At 41.3% G+C, this 21,765-nt stretch overlaps 1 protein-coding gene across 2 annotated transcripts in view; it reads left to right on the top strand.

The window, feature by feature from the left end:
• The window catches only part of GALT (galactose-1-phosphate uridylyltransferase), a 27,350-nt gene extending 5,585 nt beyond the window's left edge, over window positions 1-21,765 (top strand). For both annotated transcript variants that reach the window (XM_063453555.1, XM_063453554.1), the window contains exons 2-11: window positions 1,397-1,566; window positions 4,758-4,833; window positions 8,153-8,201; window positions 8,411-8,540; window positions 14,681-14,737; window positions 15,165-15,287; window positions 16,576-16,708; window positions 17,456-17,539; window positions 19,351-19,505; window positions 21,470-21,765. In XM_063453555.1, coding sequence (XP_063309625.1) covers window positions 1,459-1,566; window positions 4,758-4,833; window positions 8,153-8,201; window positions 8,411-8,540; window positions 14,681-14,737; window positions 15,165-15,287; window positions 16,576-16,708; window positions 17,456-17,539; window positions 19,351-19,505; window positions 21,470-21,544 — 990 coding nt within the window. In that variant the 5' untranslated portion in view covers window positions 1,397-1,458 and the 3' untranslated portion in view covers window positions 21,545-21,765. The remainder of the gene's footprint in view (window positions 1-1,396; window positions 1,567-4,757; window positions 4,834-8,152; window positions 8,202-8,410; window positions 8,541-14,680; window positions 14,738-15,164; window positions 15,288-16,575; window positions 16,709-17,455; window positions 17,540-19,350; window positions 19,506-21,469) is intronic.

Below are 21,765 nucleotides of genomic sequence, written 5' to 3'. Positions count from 1 at the left end.
GCCCTGGGACTCGCGGTATTTACTAATACTAAGTAATCTTTATAAATAATAATCTTTACTTAGTAAATTTGGCTGAAAGACCAGTTTAGGTCTTTCAGCCTTTTAGTAGATAGCTCCCTGATACCGTGGGAATTAGGGAGTTATCTACTAAGCGGCTGCAAGATGCAGCCACAGCAATGAATAGGATCGGAGTTTCATTCATTAGAATGAAATTCCGATACGATCAAAGTCCCGAATTGCATCCTAACACCAATGGAGAAACAGTGCTCATTCTGTTAGGATGCAATTCGGCAGTTTTGTCTAAATGACAGGACGTTCGGCAATACTGACAGGAAGCATGGTGGGAACAGGGAGGAAAGTTTAGAATCGTGGGAAAATTGCTCTGACCACCGGAAATGAAGCACACTTTGCTCCTCTGCTGGTCAGAGATGGTCAGGCGTAGGAATCCTCCATAAGACAAATAGTCCCTACTTTGTCTTATGTTTTAAAGAAAACTAGAGCAGACAGGAAGAAAAGAAGAACAGATCCTGAGAGAGGGGGAGAAGAGGAATCGATTGGGGAAAGGTAAGTTCGGCTTGACAGTGCCGCTTTAAATAATAAACTCCTCTTACATCTACCTCTTGGATGACATATCCAGGCACACAGATGTATGCTAGTATATGGCATACCAGCTCCTTACTCTGCATTGCATAACGGAGGTACATTGGGAAACAGTAACGCCCCTGGGAAGTTCTACCTTTTTTATTTTATGAATAACATCAACATATACAGTCTTGGACTTCAGCTGTTGGCTTTCTAAAATAAATAAAATAGTGACACCTGAATAACAAACTCCTAGATTCGCTTCCTTGTCCTTAAATCACTGCTTATAAACATTTGAAGCACCATAACCACTGCCACATGCTGTAGTGGTTTTAGTGCCCCCCAATATATTTTACTTGGGGTCTGCTTGGCTCCGTTCCCCCCCCCCCCCCTGCAGCTTTTTTTTGGAGAACTGGAAGCACATCCTAGGAGCTGAAGTTAATTCTGATTGCTCTCAGCTAGTAAGCTAAGCTCTGCACCTCTGCGTTTAGTTCAGTGAAGAGCATTCCCTATTTGACTGCTTATTCTGGAGGGCTCTAGGATTCTCCTTGCACCATAACCACCACAGTACACTGTAGTGGTTATGTTAACGTGGATTGCTCCTTTAAATGAGCATGACTGGCGTTTGCTGAGAACTCACCTCAAAAGCTGCAAAGGTAGAGCATTTGCATGAAATGCAGGATCTGATATGAGTGGTTCTTTTTTTTTTAAATGTATTTTGGATTAACTCTGCTTATATTTCTTTCATCTGAAATGTCACGTGAATAATTCTCCATCCTTAATGTGTCATCCAATATTTCTCTCCTGTCTCTAGAACACCAGCACATTCGGTATAACCCTCTGCGGGATGACTGGGTGTTAGTGTCTGCGCACCGCATGAAGCGTCCATGGCAGGGACAGGTTGAGAAACCCTCGGAGGAAAACATTCCTAGACACAATCTAACCAACCCTCTCTGCCCAGGGGCCCTGAGAGCCGGAGGGGAGGTAATACTGCCAGGCCGCAGAGGAAAACTAATTTAATATTTTGCAACTTCAGCCGAATAAACGGATATATCATGAACTGATTTGCACGTTTCCAGACTTCGGCCTGAAGGGACACTATAGTCACCTGAACAACTTCAGCTTAATGAGGTTGTTCAGGTGAGAACTATAGCTCCCTGCAGCCTTTCAGCCTTTCTCATGTAAACACTGTATTTTCTGTGAAAATGCAGTGTTTACATTGAAAGTTAGGAACACCTCCAGTTGCAGTCACTCAGAGTAAACCAGAGGGACTTTGGAGTTGATGGAGGCATAATATGCCTCCATCCACTCAGATCTGCTGTCAGCAGAGCACAGGGCAGCACTGTGCACAGCATCCTGTGATTCAGTGTCTCCTCCCTCTGCATGCAGACACTGAACTTTCCTCATAGAGATTCATTGATTCAATTCATCTCTATGAGGAGATGCTGATTGGCCAGGGCTGTGTTTGAATCATGCTGGCTCTGCCCCTGATCTGCCTCTTTGTCAGTCTCAGCCAATCCTATGGGGAAGCATTGTGATTGGATCAGGCTACCACATGTCAGCACACTGCTTGTTTTTCCGAGTCTAACAGCATGCAGATTTACAGCTTCTGGCTTGAATACAGTAAGATTTTTACTATATTTATGGAGGCATGAGGGGCCCACGGGGGCTAGATGGTGGTGTTAACACTATAGGGTCAGGAATACATGTTTGTGTTCCTGACCCTATAGTGATCCTTTAAAAGACTAAAAATATCTGTTGTTTCCTCAAGTATCAATGTCCCATAATTTAAACACTTTTGAAAAGAGCAATATTTCGACTTATAATACAGATAGTTTTCATTTTAAAGAATATATAATGCCCAAAACAGGAAGTAAAGGGAGGGGTTATCTACCCAGTCATGTGACAACAAAGCGATTATTCAAAATCACATGTTACAAAGTGCATGTATATTGTTACATATCTCTTAATTGCTACATTGTACTAAAGGGACGATATAGGCACCAAATAACTTCAGCTTAAAGAAGCAGTTTTGGTGTATAGATCATGTCCCTGCAATCTCAATTCTCTGTGATTTAGGAGTTAAATCATTTTGTTTATGTAGCCCATTTCCTGCATAGAGTCATCTAATATTTACACTACCTTAATTCACATTACGTTTAATTTCGAATTTAATATTTTGCTCTGTTAATGACTTGCTAGACCCTGCAGGGGCCTCCTGCATGTGATTAAAGTTCAATTTACAGAGCAGGAGATAAAAAGTTCTAGTAAGTTACATCTGATTGAAAATGAAGCCATTTTGTTTCCACGCAGGCTGTGTCAGTCACAGCCAGGAGAGGTGTGGCTAGGGCTGCATAAACAGAAACAAAGTGATTTAACTCCTAAATGGCAGAGAATTGAGCAGTGAGACTGCAGGGGCAATTGTACTAAAAAGCTAGAAAAATGTTTTTAAAGGACACTATAGCGTTGGGAATACAAGTATCTATTCCTAATCCGATAACGCCCTAGTCACCATTTAGGTTCCACGTCAAATAATGGTTAATTAACCATTTATTTGCTTACCTTAATCCTCGGCGCTGGTGACCTCTCCTCCTCCATCAACGTCGGCTTCCGAGTGGAGACGAATGCGCATACACAGTATGATACACAGATCAAATAAAATGCAGATATTGTTTATCCATGATAATTTCCTTTTTTCTTATACTTTTATTTTTGTATAAATTCTTATATTTTTACTGATCTTATAAACCAAGTAAAGCCACGCCTCACAGTCTCCCGGACCGCTTGTCATTGCTTTATTAATATGATAAGAAAATAGCAGAATTATATTCTAACCATCCACGATGTTGACTAAACATCTCTCTCTATAAACCACAGTCTGTATTTATACACAATGGCTGTGAATGTCTTGCTGGGTTCTGTCCTGATTTAACATTAGCACAGGGCAGACTTTGTCCTTTATTGGTGGATACTATGAAACCTAATCCTGGAATAGCACGCGTTCTATGTGATTCTCGGTGACTGCAGGTACCTGGAGACATATCTTCTTCAACCTCTTGTTCCTGTAACATTTTGTAATTGTCTCATTGATTGTTAAATATAATATTGTAAAGCGATACAGAATACGTTAACACTATATCAATGCCAATAATAACAATAATAATATGTTAACACTATATCAATGCCAATAATAATAATAATATGTTAACACTATATCAATGCCAATAATAATAATAATAATATGTTAACACTATATCAATGCCAATAATAATAATAATAATAATATGTTAACACTATATCAATGCCAATAATAATAATAATAATAATAATATGTTAACACTATATCAATGCCAATAATAATAATAATATGTTAACACTATATCAATGCCAATAATAATAATAATAATAATAATATGTTAACATATTATTATTATTGGCATTGATATAGTGTTAACATATTATTATTATTATTATTATTATTGGCATTGATATAGTGTTAACATATTATTATTATTATTGGCATTGATATAGTGTTAACATATTATTATTATTGGCATTGATATAGTGTTAACATATTATTATTATTATTGGCATTGATATAGTGTTAACATATTATTATTATTATTATTATTATTATTGGCATTGATATAGTGTTAACATATTATTATTATTATTATTGGCATTGATATAGTGTTAACGTATTATTATTATTGGCATTGATATAGTGTTAACATATTATTATTATTGGCATTGATATAGTGTTAACACTATATCAATGCCAATAATAATAATACGTTAACACTATATCAATGCCAATAATAATAATAATAATATGTTAACACTATATCAATGCCAATAATAATAATAATAATAATATGTTAACACTATATCAATGCCAATAATAATAATAATATGTTAACACTATATCAATGCCAATAATAATAATAATATGTTAACACTATATCAATGCCAATAATAATAATAATATGTTAACACTATATCAATGCCAATAATAATAATAATAATAATAATATGTTAACACTATATCAATGCCAATAATAATAATAATAATATGTTAACACTATATCAATGCCAATAATAATAATAATAATATGTTAACACTATATCAATGCCAATAATAACAATTTCTTCTTTGATTTGTTCTGTGGATGAAGATAAATCCTGATTACGAGGGAACATTCCTCTTTGAAAATGACTTCCCTGCCTTACAGCCCGATGCACCTGACCCTGGTAAGTGTCCTGATTACACAGCCAGTGAGGATGCAGTGTTAGTGCAGTGAGTACACAGCCAGGTGAGGACGCAGAGTTAGTATAGTGAGTACACCGCCAGGTGAGGATGCAGTGTTAGCGCAGTGAGTACACAGCCAGGTGATGATGCAGTGTTAGCGTAGTAAGTACACAGCCAGGTGAGGATGCAGTGTTAGCGTAGTGAGTACACAGCCAGGTGAGGATGCAGTGTTAGCGTAGTGAGTACACAGCCAGGTGAGGATGCAGTGTTAGCGTAGTGAGTACACAGCCAGGTGAGGATGCAGTGTTAGCGTAGTGAGTACACAGCCAGGTGAGGATGCAGTGTTAGCGTAGTGAGTACACAGCCAGGTGAGGATGCAGTGTTGGTGCAGTGTGTACACAGCCAGGTGAGGATGCAGTGTTAGCGTAGGGAGTACACAGCCAGGTGAGGATGCAGTGTTAGTGCAGTGAGTACACAGCCAGGTGAGGATGCAGTGTTAGTGCAGTGAGTACACAGCCAGTTGAGGATGCAGTGTTAGCGTAGTGAGTACACAGCCAGGTGAGGATGCAGTGTTAGTGCAGTGAGTACACAGCCAGTTGAGGATGCAGTGTTAGCGTAGTGAGTACACAGCCAGGTGAGGATGCAGTGTTAGTGCAGTGAGTACACAGCCAGGTGAGGATGCAGTGTTAGTGCAGTGAGTACACAGCCAGGTGAGGATGCAGTGTTAGTGCAGTGAATACACAGCCAGGTGAGGATGCAGTGTTAGCGCAGTGAGTACACAGCCAGGTGAGGATGCAGTGTTAGCGCAGTGAGTACACAGCCAGGTGAGGATGCAGTGTTAGCGCAGTGAGTACACAGCCAGGTGAGGATGCAGTGTTAGCGTAGTGAGTACACAGCCAGGTGAGGATGCAGTGTTAGCGTAGTGAGTACACAGCCAGGTGAGGATGCAGTGTTAGCGTAGTGAGTACACAGCCAGGTGAGGATGCAGTGTTAGCGTAGTGAGTACACAGCCAGGTGAGGATGCAGTGTTGGTGCAGTGAATACACAGCCAGGTGAGGATGCAGTGTTGGTGCAGTGAATACACAGCCAGGTGAGAATGCAGTGTTAGTGCAGTGAATACACAGCCAGGTGAGAATGCAGTGTTAGCGTAGTGAGTACACAGCCAGGTGAGGATGCAGTGTTAGTGCAGTGAATACACAGCCAGGTGAGGATGCAGTGTTAGTGCAGTGAGTACACAGCCAGGTGAGGATGCAGTGTTAGTGCAGTGAGTACACAGCCAGGTGAGGACGCAGAGTTAGTATAGTGAGTACACCGCCAGGTGAGGATACAGTGTTAGTGTAGTGAGTACACAGCTAGGTGAGGATGAAGTGTTAGCGTAGTGAGTACACAGACAGGTGAGGATGCAGTGTTAGCGTAATGAGTACACAGCAAGGTGAGGATGCAGTGTTAGCGTAGTGAGTACACAGCTAGCAGAGGATGCAGTGTTAGTGCAGTGAGTACACAGCCAGGTGAGGATGCAGTGTTGGTGCTGTGAGTACACAGCCAGGTGAGGACACAGTGTTAGTATAGTGAGTACACAGCTAGGTGAGGATGAAGTGTTAGCGTAGTGAGTACACAGACAGGTGAGGATGCAGTGTTAGCGTAATGAGTACACAGCAAGGTGAGGATGCAGTGTTAGCGTAGTGAGTACACAGCTAGCAGAGGATGCAGTGTTAGTGCAGTGAGTACACAGCCAGGTGAGGATGCAATGTTAGTGCTGTGAGTACACAGCCAGGTGAGGACACAGTGTTAGTATAGTGAGTACACAGCCAGGTGAGGATGCAGTATTAACATAGTGAGTACATAGCCAGGTGAGAATGCAGTGTTAGTGCAGTGAGTACATAGCCAGATGAGGATGCAGTGTTAGCGTAGTGAGTACACAACCAGGTGAGGATGCAGTTTTAGTGCATTGAGTACACAGCCAGGTGAGGATGCAGTGTTAGCGTAGTGAGTACACAGCCAGGTGAGGATGCAGTGTTAGTGCAGTGAGTACACAGCTAGGTGAGGATGCAGTATTAACATAGTGAGTACACAGCCAGGTGAGGATGCAGTGTTAGCGTAGTGAGTACACAGCCAGGTGAGGATGCAGTGTTAGTGCAGTGAGTACACAGCTAGGTGAGGATGCAGTATTAACATAGTGAGTACACAGCCAGGTGAGGATGCAGTGTTAGCGTAGTGAGTACACCGCCAGGTGAGGATGCAGTGTTAGGGCAGTGAGTACACAGCCAGGTGAGGATGCAGTGTTAGCGCAGTGAGTACACAGCCAGGTGAGGACGCAGAGTTAGTATAGTGAGTACACAGCCAGGTGAGGATGCAGTGTTAGTGCAGTGAGTACACAGCCAGGTGAGGATGCAGTGTTAGCGTAGTGAGTACACAGCCAGGTGAGGACACAGTGTTAGTATAGTGAGTACACAGCCAGGTGAGGATGCAGTGTTAGTGCAGTGAGTACACAGCCTGGTGAGGATGCAGTGTTAGTGCAGTGAGTACACAGCCAAGTGAGGATGCAGTGTTAATGCAGTGAGTACACAGCCAAGTGAGGATGCAGTGTTAGTGCAGTGAGTACACAGCCAAGTGAGGATGCAGTGCTAGTGCAGTGAGTACACAGCCAGGTGAGGACACAGTGTTAGTGTAGGGAGTACACTACCAGGTGAGTATGCAGTGTTAGCGTAGTGAGTACACAGCCAGGTGAGGACGCAGTGTTAGTATAGTGAGTACACAGCCAGGTGAGGATGCAGTGTTAGCGTAGTGAGAACACAGCCAGGTGAGGATGCAGTGTTAGCGTAGTGAGTACACAGCCAGGTGAGGACGCAGTGTTAGTGCAGTGAGTACACAGCCAGGTGAGGATGCATTGTTAGTGCAGTGAGTACACAGCCAGGTGAGAATGCAGTGTTAGTGTGGTTGGTACATAGCCAAGTGAGGATGCAGTGTTAGTGCAGTGAGTACACAGCCAGGTGAGGATGCAGTGTTAGTGTGGTTGGTACATAGCCATGTGGGAAGACCATTAAAGAAGAAATAGATACTGTGGTTGGTACATGTCAGTTTGACTCAGTTGGTTTACACTGGATATTTATGGGCCCATGTAGATGAATGAAGCCGGGTTTCCCTGCTCACTGAGCGCTGCTCTCGGTACACAGGAGAGGATGACTTATTACAGGTGCCATGATCAGAATGCCATCCTGACCTTTCCTGGCACTCGGTACCCAGTACTCAGATATGAAGTATTCACTGATTGTCCTCACGGTGGCCAATTATTAGATCTCTGCCTTTTTTTCTCATTTTCAGGTCCCAGTGAACACCCATTGCTCCAGGCAAAATCTGCGCGAGGGGTCTGGTAATAGTCTATTAATGTATTATGATCAGGGATTCCCAGTGTAACAGGGGACACAGGCAGAGGAAGCAGAGCATGTTCTGTTATCTGAATATATTAAGATTAATGAATAGTAAGCACGTTCCTGTGATTTTACTCTTAAGATGTCATCTCAAACCTCTTTTTAAGGGAAGCCTCAGCCTCGATGGTCTATTTATTTCACTTGTCCTCAGCCAGGTGATGTGTTTCCACCCGTGGTCTGATGTCACGCTGCCACTGATGTCCTCACTGGAGGTCCGAGCCGTGATTGATAAATGGGCAGAGATTATGAAGGATTTAGGGGCCTCTTACCCGTGGGTTCAGGTGAGATTGCATGTTCATTTCACAGAGTTAAATTAATTCTAAATTATTTCTAAAAAGAAGAAAATAGAAATATAATGAAATGCCTTCTTCTTTGCTTGAAAGTGACCCGTCTGTCCATCCACAAAATACCGTAACTGATTACTGTTTTTTTCAATCAACTAATCCAGTTTGGGGGAAAAAGAGAAAATATTGTGTAAATGTTAAAAGTAAAGTAGTTGGCTACTAAGAGCAGTTATTTGTTCTGATATCTTAGACTGAGTGGAAGTTTCATGCGAGGGGACTCGTCAGCTGCTTCATTAAAAAAGTTATAAAATGAAATGAAAAGTCCTAATAAGATCTTCATGGTATTTTAATGTCAGGTGGGGCATATCTACTAAATCTTTAACCAAAAGGGAAGCTTATTGTCCCACCAGCAGCCCCTACCCTTTAGTGGCAGTTGGGGGCTATTCTAATATTAAGCAGGGGACCTAATGTTCCCATCTATTGATAGCAAGTGCAGGCTCTATTACTGATATAATACTGATATACTGGGGGGAAGGGGTGCGGGCATCTCCCAGAACGCTCTTACAGTCATTATGCTGGTTAAAGAATCAGGGAAGATACAGTCTGCAGCATCTGGCCTAATCCTGTAATGTAGAGGGTGATATATGGGATATATACCATCCCATGTAATATGTAATATGCCATCCCATGTAACATGTAATATGCCATCCCATGTAACATGTAATATGCCATCCCATGTAATATGTAATATACCATCCCATGTAACATGTAATATGCCATCCCATGTAATATGTAATATACCATCCCATGTAACATGTAATATACCATCCCATGTAATATGTAATATACCATCCCATGTAACATGTAATATACTATCCCATGTAATATGTAATATACCATCCCATGTAATATGTAATATGCCATCCCATGTAACATGTAATATACCATCCCATGTAATATGTAATATGCCATCCCATGTAATATGTAATATGTAATATATCATCCCATGTAACATGTAATATACCATCCCATGTAATATGTAATATACCATCCCATATAATATGTAATATGCCATCCCATGTAATATGTAATATACCATCCCATGTAATATGTAATATACCATCCCATGTAATATGTAATATACCATCCCATGTAATATGTAATATACCATCCCATGTAATATGTAATATACCATCCCATATAATATGTGTAACGGATCGCCTGGCACCCCGACTGAGTACCTCCGTTAATGGATGCTCCTAGTGCTTCCTGAGGACTCCAAGCACTCTGGCAGACACCACAATCACCGAATCCGAGAAACCTTTTAAATTCTCCCAAGCATATGAATGCTGTAGACCATTGAATAGGAACCATACGAATAGGCTTGTACTCCTAGCAGTCAACTGGAACAGCATGCAATAAATCCTTCCCCCCAATAATGAGACGACACATCACTTTGAGGGTAAAACAGGAACTCTGGACTGGCTCATCCAGCCCGGCTTTTATTACACTTGTACACTTACAGGCCACACCCAGGGGGAGGCATAAAATAACCAATCACATACATGGTTCAGCCCACACATCCCCTCCCCTCAGATAACCAGTTAACATAATTATTACAGCCAGGAAAACTACAGTTTTTATACATGTGCTATAACTTTAAATCCATACATCCAATCTTCCCAAAAACCACATATTTGGAATCAGCACACTTTAAACATAAGCCCTTCCAAAAATCAGCCAAATCCCTCCAGTGGATCAAAAGTTAGCTGGAAGTCCTTTATGACCGACCGCAAGCACAATTTCCTGCCCAAAACAGTTCCATAGATTTGGGCTGTGCGGTCGGTCAATTTCATGCGAAAAAACGACTAAGTCCCATTTCGAACGGGACTTAGTCTCTGGAGCTGCAAGTTCAGTATGGAAGAAGGTAAGGGTCAGCGGTGTTCGGCAGAATGTGTAGCCGATTTTAGTTCCACAGAATCTTTAGCATACACCGCTGACCGCATTCGAATGACCAAAATGGCCGCCGCCACGTGTTCGGCTGCCGAATGGCGGCCACCCAGCGCTCGGCAATTAACCTGCAGTAACCTCACAGCCTGGGAGGTAAATTGCCTGCACACTTTAGCTTCTGGGTGGTCCGCCTGTGTGGTACTTGGTTCAGTAAGCCCTATTTACTGAACCAAGTGGGAGAAAGCCAGGGGCAAGTTATTTTACAGGTCTGGGGACATAGTCTTAAAGGGGCATTGTTCACCAAAGTTACAAGATGTCCCCAGACGGTTCTTAAAGGGCCATACACACACAATAAAAGTCCATACGTTTTCAGGGGCCATAGTCTTAAAGGGTATTGTTACCCAAAGTCTCAATATGTCCCCAGACAGTTCTTAAAGGGCCAGCAGCAGTACAATAAAATACCATTCACTGTGCTTAAAGGGCCAGTAGCCGCCATATAAAGTACAATATGCCCCAAATAACCCAGGGGCCATAGTCAGTAGGTAGGAGGCTAGCAAACAGGCTTCTCCAGGGCCCAGTGGCGAGGTTGGTTTCGCCACAATATGTAATATACCATCCCATGTAATATGTAATATACCATCCCATGTAATATGTAATATACCATCCCATGTAACATGTAATATACCATCCCATGTAACATGTAATATACCATCCCATGTAATATGTAATATACCATCCCATGTAATATGTAATATGCCATCCCATGTAACATGTAATATACCATCCCATGTAATATGTAATATGCCATCCCATGTAATATGTAATATGTAATATACCATCCCATGTAACATGTAATATACCATCCCATGTAACATGTAATATACCATCCCATGTAACATGTAATATACCATCCCATGTAATATGTAATACACCATCCCATGTAATATGTAATATGCCATCCCATGTAACATGTAATATACCATCCCATGTAATATGTAATATGCCATCCCATGTAACATGTAATATGCCATCCCATGTAACATGTAATATACCATCCCATGTAACATGTAATATACCATCCCATGTAACATGTAATATACCATCCCATGTAACATGTAATATACCATCCCATGTAACATGTAATATACCATCCCATGTAACATGTAATATACCATCCCATGTAATATGCAATATGCCATCCCATATAATATGTAATATGCCATCCCATGTAATATGTAATATGCCATCCCATGTAATATGCAATATGCCATCCCATGTAATATGTAATATGCCATCCCATGTAATATGTAATATGTAACATGTAATATACCAGCCCATATAATATGTAATATACCATCCCATCTAATATACCATCCCATGTAATATGTAATATGCCATCCCATGTAATATGCCATCCCATGTAATATGCCATCCCATGTAATATGCCATCCCATGTAATATACCATCCCATGTAATATGCCATCCCATGTAATATGTAATATACCATCCCATGTAATATGTAATATACCATCCCATGTAATATGTAATATACCATCCCATGTAATATGTAATATACCATCCCATGTAACATGTAATATACCATCCCATGTAATAGGTAATATGCCATCCCATATAATATGTAATATACCATCCAATGTAATATGTAATATGCCATCCCATGTAATATGCAATATGCCATCCCATGTAATATGTAATATGCCATCCCATGTAATATGTAATATGTAATATACCATCCCATGTAACATGTAATATACCATCCCATGTAATATGTAATATACCATCCCATATAATATGTAATATGCCATCCCATGTAATATGTAATATACCATCCTATGTAATATACCATCCCATGTAATATGTAATATACCATCCCATGTAATATGTAATATGCCATCCAATGTAATATGTAATATACCATCCCATGTAATATGTAATATACCATCCCATATAGTATGTAATATACCATCCCATATAGTATGTAATATATCATCCCATATAATATGTAATATATCATCCCATATAATATGTAATACACCATCCCATATAATATGTAATACACCATCCCATATAATATGTAATATATCATCCCATATAATATGTAATATACCATCCCATGTAATATGTGTAGCGGAGAGCCGATCTTTCACAGCTATTCTCCACTAGAGATCCCAGTGAGGCTCAGGAACAAGGTGATGATAAGTCCACAGGCAAGGTTTCTAGCAGGTAGAGTAATACAGCAATATCCCTATCGCAATCCCAATAACTGGACGACACACAGTTTCAGGAGTAGAACTGACAAGCTTTATTCCACAGTTCCTTATAAAGCCCTCTCCCATGCAAGGGAGGAGGTTCTATCACTTAAGACATTATCCAATCTGTGAACAGTAACCTCCCACACATCTCCTCCCCTCCTCTAGCATCATAATCCCCTTATCATGTACATAGTTTTACCCAAGTTTTGGATGTACCCTAAATACTTGGGGTACATCCACAAATCCAATATCTCCAGATAGCCCTAGTCTGGAGGAACAACATATTTTAAAATCAGCCCATTCGGATAAACGGTTCGTGAGATATGGGGTTCCAAAGATTTGACCGACCGCATGGGTAAAGTATCCGAAAACAGTTCCATGCGTTTTGGAAACAGACGAATTGCCTGGGTTATAGAGACTAAGGGGAATTCGCATGAATCCCCTAGTTCGTGAGTTTCTTTCTACCGAACGGCGGGTCATTCGGTAGTTTCTATACGAATTTCTGGAAGTATGGAGGTCTCAGCGGTGTTTGCCTAGTCAAGTGTCCGATTTTAGTTCCAGACCCTCGACGGCAAAACACCGCTGTTCGGTAGTTTAAGATGGCCGCCACCACGTGTTCGTATCCCGAATGGCGGCCACCCAGAGGACAAAGACCACACTGCACGAATAGGTAATTACCCGTTTGCAACATTGTTGCAAACGGTAATTGAAGGCACACTTTACACAGGGTGGTCTGGTTGTTCGGTAGTTTCATTCCCATGTTTCATTCGAATGATTCTACCGAACAACCAGAGGAATACAGTACTTTACACACATTCAACTGCCAATATACCCGGATACAATGATTTCTATGCATGTTCACACACATTAAACTAGCAATATGACCAAATACAATTATCCCCATACATGTTGTAGGACAGCCCGGTACCAATCCGCTACAATATGTAATATACCATCCCATGTAACATGTAATATGCCATCCCATGTAATATGTAATATACCATCCCATCTAATATACCATCCCATGTAATATGTAATATGCCATCCCATGTAATATGCCATCCCATGTAATATGCCATCCCATGTAATATGCCATCCCATGTAATATACCATCCCATGTAATATACCATCCCATGTAATAGGTAATATACCATCCCATGTAATAGGTAATATACCATCCCATATAATATGTAATATACCATCCCATATAATATGTAATATACCATCCCATGTAATATGTAATATGCCATCCCATGTAACATGTAATATACCATCCCATGTAATAGGTAATATGCCATCCCATGTAACATGTAATATACCATCCCATTTAACAGGTAATATGCCATCCCATGTAATAGGTAATATGCCATCCCATGTAATAGGTAATATGCCATCCCATGTAATAGGTAATATGCCATCCCATGTAATAGGTAATATACCATCCCATGTAATAGGTAATATGCCATCCCATGTAATAGGTAATATGCCATCCCATGTAATAGGTAGTATGCCATCCCATGTAATATGTAATATACCATCCCATGTAATGGGTAATATGCCATCCCATGTAATAGGTAATATACCATCCCATGTAATAGGTAATATGCCATCCCATGTAATAGGTAGTATGCCATCCCATGTAATATGTAATATACCATCCCATGTAATATACCATCCCATGTAACATGTAATATGCCATCCTATGTAATATGTAATATACCATCCCATGTAATATACCATCCCATGTAATATGTAATATACCATCCCATGTAATATGTAATATGCCATCCCATGTAATAGGTAATATACCATCCCATGTAATATGTAATATGCCATCCCATGTAATATGTAATATACCATCCCATGTAATAGCTAGTTTAGCGGATGTCTAACTTGCCCCTTTTTGTTTTATAGATATTTGAAAATAAAGGAGCAATGATGGGCTGTTCCAATCCTCATCCACACTGCCAGGTAAGGCTTCGATAGCTCAATACTGCCATCTGCTGGGAATTCAACTAACTTCTGGTAACTTTGCTTCCTTCATATTTTGCTTTGTGTTTGAGTCATGTTTATTGTAACTGTCTAGCTGTTTCAGCTGAGGTGTGTCTTCACAGACCACGTGTTCACCAGTCAGACTTTATAATCTTTATTTAATCCCATGCTGGCTGCCTTTGTAGATACGTTTGTTGGATTGGGTGGCATTGTTCTCCTGGTCACTTAGAGGAGAGCCACCATGTCCTCTTTATATGTAGTCCTATAAGATACTTTGTACTGCGTGCCAGTCTGGTATTGAAATGGTTAATTCTCCATTTTCTTTGTGGATACAATTAGCTATTGTAACTATATTGCATTCTCTAACCCCAGACAGTGCAAAATTACATTTAGTTTTTCTCTGTAGATTTGGGCCAGTAACTTCCTTCCCAATGAGGCCCAGATAGAAGACCGGACCCAGAGAGCATATCTGAGGGAGCACGGGATCCCGATGTTAGTGGAGTACGGCAGACTGGAGGAGGAGCGGAAGGTAGGGGAAAACTTATCTCTAACCAATCAGTAGCTGCGAGCACATGGTGAAGAAGGTAACAGATGGGAGTAGTGAGTGTAATACTGAGGTAACAGATGGGTGGAGTGTTGTAGTGAGTGTAATACTGAGGTAACAGATGGGTGGAGTGTTGTAGTGGGTGTAATACTGAGGTAACAGATGGGTGGAGTGCTGTAGTGAGTGTAATACTGAGGTAATAGATGGGTGGAGTGTTGTAGTGGGTGTAATACTGAGGTAACAGATGGGTGGAGTGTTGTAGTGGGTGTAATACTGAGGTAACAGATGGGTGGAGTGCTGTAGTGAGTGTAATACTGAGGTAACAGATGGGTGGAGTGTTGTAGTGGGTGTAATACTGAGGTAACAGATGGGTGGAGTGCTGTAGTGAGTGTAATACTGAGGTAACAGATAGGTGGAGTGTTGTAGTGGGTGTAATACTGAGGTAACAGATGGGTGGAGTGTTGTAGTGAGTGTAATACTGAGGTAACAGATAGGTGGAGTGTTGTAGTGAGTGTAGTATTGAGGTAACAGATGGGGGGAGTGCTGTAGTGAGTGTAAAACTGAGGTAACAGATGGGTGGAGTGTTGTAGTGAGTGTAATACTGAGGTAACAGATGGGTGAAGTGTTGTAGTGAGTGTAATACTGAGGTAACAGATGGGTGGAGTGTTGTAGTGAGTGTAATACTGAGGTAACAGATAGGTGGAGTGTTGTAGTGAGTGTAGTATTGAGGTAACAGATGGGGGGAGTGCTGTAGTGAGTGTAAAACTGAGGTAACAGATGGGTGGAGTGTTGTAGTGAGTGTAATACTGAGGTAACAGATGGGTGGAGTGTTGTAGTGAGTGTAATACTGAGGTAATGAATATAATATTAAATGGAAGTGATGGTAAGTGCTGAGGTTTTACTGGAATGTTAATTTTGTTAAAGGTTTCTTTAAGGATTCTTTAATAAATCGTGCGATTGGTCGTGGGGGCCTCTCTTATCCAGCCCTTTACGCAGAGTTTTCCTCATTTCCCATTGAATCATAAACAGTAAGTTAGGCTAAGGTCCCGCTCCCTGTTAGACGCCTCTGGTAGGCCGGAGTAATATTGAACATCACAACTGAAAACACACACAGTTTGAGAGCAACTTGGCGCTATTACAGAATGATACACAAATGCCCTTATTGAGCCATTTAACACAATAAATGCCAGAGCAGCAGCCAGCTGAAGGGGTTAATGATACAGTGCTTTGTAGCTGGATTTAAATGAACTCATTGCCATTCTTATCTCTCTAGGAACGCCTGGTGCTGGCCAATAAGCACTGGCTGGTGCTTGTTCCTTATTGGGCAGTTTGGCCGTTTCAGACACTCCTCCTCCCGCGACGCCATGTGACCCGGCTACAGGACCTCACTAACGAAGAGAGAGACAGTGAGTGCCGCCATTTGTCATACAGATTCCTGAGGCTTTCTTCCAGAGCTAGCATGTTATCTTACTGTGCGAGCTGCATGTTAGGGAGCCCCGTAAATTGGAAATCCTGGGGTTGTGTCTATTTAAAGGGACACTCTAGGCAACCCTCGGCAGATGTTGTGGTCTACATCCCCCATAATGCTCTTACACCCATAGTGCTGGTAAAGCATCATGGGAGATGTAGTCCAAAACATCTGGAGTGCCTAAGGTTGCCTATGCCTGCTTTTGGCAATATAACCACTGCAGTGCCTGTTTATTTTGGAGCCATCTGGGTGTAATCTGTTGGTTGACCACGGTAATTCATACCAGGTTTAAACAGAATTCATTGTATTTATCAAACTCTGCAATGACTGCAGGCGCCTGACACAGCAAGGTAACAAGGTGACTTAATCTGTTTCTTAATGGTTTAACAGATAACTGGCAGGTGGTTCCCGGGACTCATGGCACCATAACCATAATAGCAGTGGTTATAGTAACTGTAACTCTGTGTGGTATACCCTAATGTTTTAATGACCCCAGGCTCTGGATAACCCTGCTCACTGTATGTTCAGGGGTATCAGTGGCACCTCCCTGGTGAGATGTAAGAGGCCAACAGTACGATGGCAGACAAGTGCTGGCTAACAGTAAGATAAGAGTGATCTAAAAATATCAGACCTGGATTTATTTATTACGTTCTGACATGAAATCATTTTTTTTTTCTCTTTCGAGGCTTAGCGTCCATCATGAAACGTCTGCTCTGCAAGTATGACAATATGTTTGAAATTTCCTTTCCATACTCCATGGGCTGGCATGGTACGTATTACATGGGATGGTACATTACATATTATATGGGCTGGCATGGTATGTATTACATGGGATGGTATATTATATGGGCTGGCATGGTACGTATTACATGGGATGGTATATTACATAATATATGGGCTGGCATAGTATGTATTACATGGGATGGTATATTACATATTATATGGGCTGGCATGGTATGTATTACATGGGATGGTATATTACATAATATATGGGCTGGCATAGTATGTATTACATGGGATGGTATATTATATGGGCTGGCATGGTATGTATTACATGGGATGGTATATTACATAATATATGGGCTGGCATAGTATGTATTACATGGGATGGTATATTATATGGGCTGGCATGGTATGTATTACATGGGATGGTATATTACATAATATATGGGCTGGCATAGTATGTATTACATGGGATGGTATATTACATAATATATGGGCTGGCATGGTATGTATTACATGGGATGGTATATTATATGGGCTGGCATAGTATGTATTACATGGGATGGTATATTATATGGGCTGGCATGGTATGTATTACATGGGATGGTATATTACATAATATATGGGCTGGCATAGTATGTATTACATGGGATGGTATATTACATATTATATGGGCTGGCATGGTATGTATTACATGGGATGGTATATTACATAATATATGGGCTGGCATAGTATGTATTACATGGGATGGTATATTACATATTATATGGGCTGGCATGGTATGTATTACATGGGATGGTATATTACATAATATATGGGCTGGCATAGTATGTATTACATGGGATGGTATATTACATATTATATGGGCTGGCATGGTACGTATTACATGGGATGGTACATTACATATTATATGGGCTGGCATGGTACGTATTACATGGGATGGTACGTATTACATGGGATGGTACATTACATATTATATGGGCTGGCATGGTACGTATTACATGGGGTGGTATATTACATATTATATGGGCTGGCATGGTATGTATTACATGGGATGGTATATTACATATTATATGGGCTGGCATGGTACGTATTACATGGGATGGTACATTACATATTATATGGGCTGGCATGGTACGTATTACATGGGATGGTATATTACATAATATATGGTCTGGCATGGTACGTATTACATGGGATGGTACATTACATATTATATGGGCTGGCATGGTACGTATTACATGGGGTGGTATATTACATATTATATGGGCTGGCATGGTATGTATTACATGGGATGGTATATTACATATTATATGGGCTGGCATGGTACGTATTACATGGGATGGTACATTACATATTATATGGGCTGGCATGGTACGTATTACATGGGGTGGTATATTACATATTATATGGGCTGGCATGGTATGTATTACATGGGATGGTATATTACATATTATATGGGCTGGCATGGTACGTATTACATGGGATGGTACATTACATATTATATGGGCTGGCATGGTACGTATTACATGGGATGAATTATCAGATGGAGCTCTGTGTGATATATGAATTATCAGATGGAGCTCTGTGTGATATATGAATTATCAGATGGAGCTCTGTGTGATATATGAATTATCAGATGGAGCTCTGTGTGATATATGAATTATCAGATGGAGCTCTGTGTGATATATGAATTATCAGATGGAGCTCTGTGTGATATATGAATTATCAGATGGAGCTCTGTGTGATATATGAATTATCAGATGGAGCTCTGTGTGATATGAGTTATCAGACGGAGCTCTGTGGGATATGTGGATAATACTGAGTAGAACATTGATTCGAATTGTTTGGTTCCAGGTGCTCCTACTGGGTGTCATTTGTCTGAGGATTGCAGCCACTGGCAGCTCCATGCGCACTACTTCCCGCCACTTCTGCGTTCTGCGACTGTGCGCAAATTTATGGTGGGATACGAGATGCTGGCACAGGCTCAGAGAGACCTGACAGCGGAGCAGGTGAGTCGGCAGCACATTGGGAAGGGTTGTGTTAAAGAGACACAGAGAACGTATTGTAGTGGAGCCCTAGTCTTGACCGGCACTTTCCTCCGCTGGATCACCTCAGTTCCTGAGTTCAATAGTAGAACTCAGGAACAAGATTCTGCCAAGTAAATAACCCACCTCCTCCCCAGTAATATTATTAATAGTACTTTATTTAACAAATATATGTGAGACGTGAAAAATAAAATGTATAAATCCACAGATTTTTATCCTGTAACTGGGCGTCTCCATCTTAGCTGCCCGTCAGCCATTGTTATACGCTCTGTCCTGTAACTGGGCGTCCTCCATCTTAGCTCCCTGTCAGCCATTGTTATACACTCTGTCCTGTAACTGGGCGTCTCCATCTTAGCTCCCTGTCAGCCATTGTTATACGCTCTGTCCTGTAACTGGGTGTCTCCATCTTAGCTCCCCGTCAGCCATTGTTATACGCTCTGTCCTGTAACTGGGCGTCTCCATCTTAGCTCCCTGTCAGCCATTGTTATACACTCTGTCCTGTAACTGGGCGTCTCCATCTTAGCTCCCTGTCAGCCATTGTTATACGCTCTGTCCTGTAACTGGGCGTCTCCATCTTAGCTCCCTGTCAGCCATTGTTATACGCTCTGTCCTGTAACTGGGCGTCTCCATCTTAGCTCCCTGTCAGCCATTGTTATACACTCTGTCCTGTAACTGGGCGTCTCCATCTTAGCTCCCTGTCAGCCATTGTTATACGCTGTGTCCTGTAACTGGGCGTCTCCATCTTAGCTCCCCGTCAGCCATTGTTATACGCTCTGTCCTGTAACTGGGCGTCTCCATCTTAGCTCCCCGTCAGCCATTGTTATACGCTCTGTCCTGTAACTGGGCGTCTCCATCTTAGCTCCCTGTCAGCCATTGTTATATGCTCTGTCCTGTAACTGGGCGCCTCCATCTTAGCTCCCCGTCAGCCATTGTTATACGCTCTGTCCTGTAACTGGGCGTCTCCATCTTAGCTTCCCGTCGGCATTGTTATACGCTCTGTCCTGTAACTGGGCGTCTCTATCTTAACTCCCTGTCAGCCGTTGTTATATGCTCTGTCCTGTAACTGGGCGTCTCCATCTTAGCTCCCTGTCAGCCATTGTTATACGCTCTGTCCTGTAACTGGGCGTCTCCATCTTGGCTCCCTGTCAGCCATTGTTATACGCCCTGTCCTGTAACTGGACACCTCCATCTTAGCTCCCTGTCAGCCAGCTTACAGAGAATATAAATTAAACAATATTTCTATTTCACCTGTTCATTTGCAGTGTGTCATGGCTTTGTCCTATAAATACTTGCAATAACATACAGGGATATAATTTCTAATTAGTGGGGTAATAGCTGCTTGATCCAAGGAGACATCTGACTGCTATTTTGGGGTCAAGAAGGAATTTTTTCCTAGTTTGTTGAAATTGTAAGCTCTTCAGACTGGGTTTTTTGCCTTCTTTTGGATCAACAGCAAAAAAATATGTGAGAGACTGAATTTGATGGACGCAGGTCTCTTTTCAGCTATGTAACTATAATTAAAGGGAATACATAACTGTGTTTATTTTTAATCACTTGACTATTACAGGAATTCTAGCCTAAACTTAATTACCCCGGCTTACTCTTGCTCTATGGAGGCTGCCATCTTTGATTCCTCTGGTCAGACGTGCCTTTATCTAACAAATGACCTTTCAGAAAATCCAAATCTAGTGGGCATTCGCCAATCCTGACATCATGCAAGTGCCGTGCACCTCAGAAATGCACTCTGTAACGGTTTTCATGATTTAATAAAAAATTCTAACAGAATATATTCTTGTAATAAATAATAATATATATATATTACGGGAATTATTATAATAGTTTTAATTGAGAAGCAGATTTATTTGCTTTGTTGCTGTTTCTGTACACTATGTTATTCCAAGAGTTAACGGTGGGCTCTGTTCCTGCAGGCGGCTGAGCGACTCCGGAATATTCCAGAAGAACATTACAAACTAAGAGATCAGGGGCCGTCGTCTGTAAAGTGAACCCTCAGTCATCGGAACCTTCTTGCTGTGGATAAAGACAGTTATTACAAGATGGGATAATCACAGTGCTGGAGTCACCTGCCGATAGATTGGTGAATCCGTGAAACCTTAATGATTTCACTGTGCGCGGTCCTTTTCTTAAAGAGCGAGACTGTTACTCCTGTTTCTGCAGAAAATGCAATAATCAGTGCAATAAAAAGCAAAACCAGATTAATAAATCA

Source organism: Pelobates fuscus, chromosome 5 (genome assembly GCF_036172605.1).
Source record: "Pelobates fuscus isolate aPelFus1 chromosome 5, aPelFus1.pri, whole genome shotgun sequence".
NCBI classification, from domain to species: Eukaryota; Metazoa; Chordata; class Amphibia; order Anura; family Pelobatidae; genus Pelobates; species Pelobates fuscus.
This window is presented reverse-complemented; position numbering and strand designations above follow the sequence as displayed.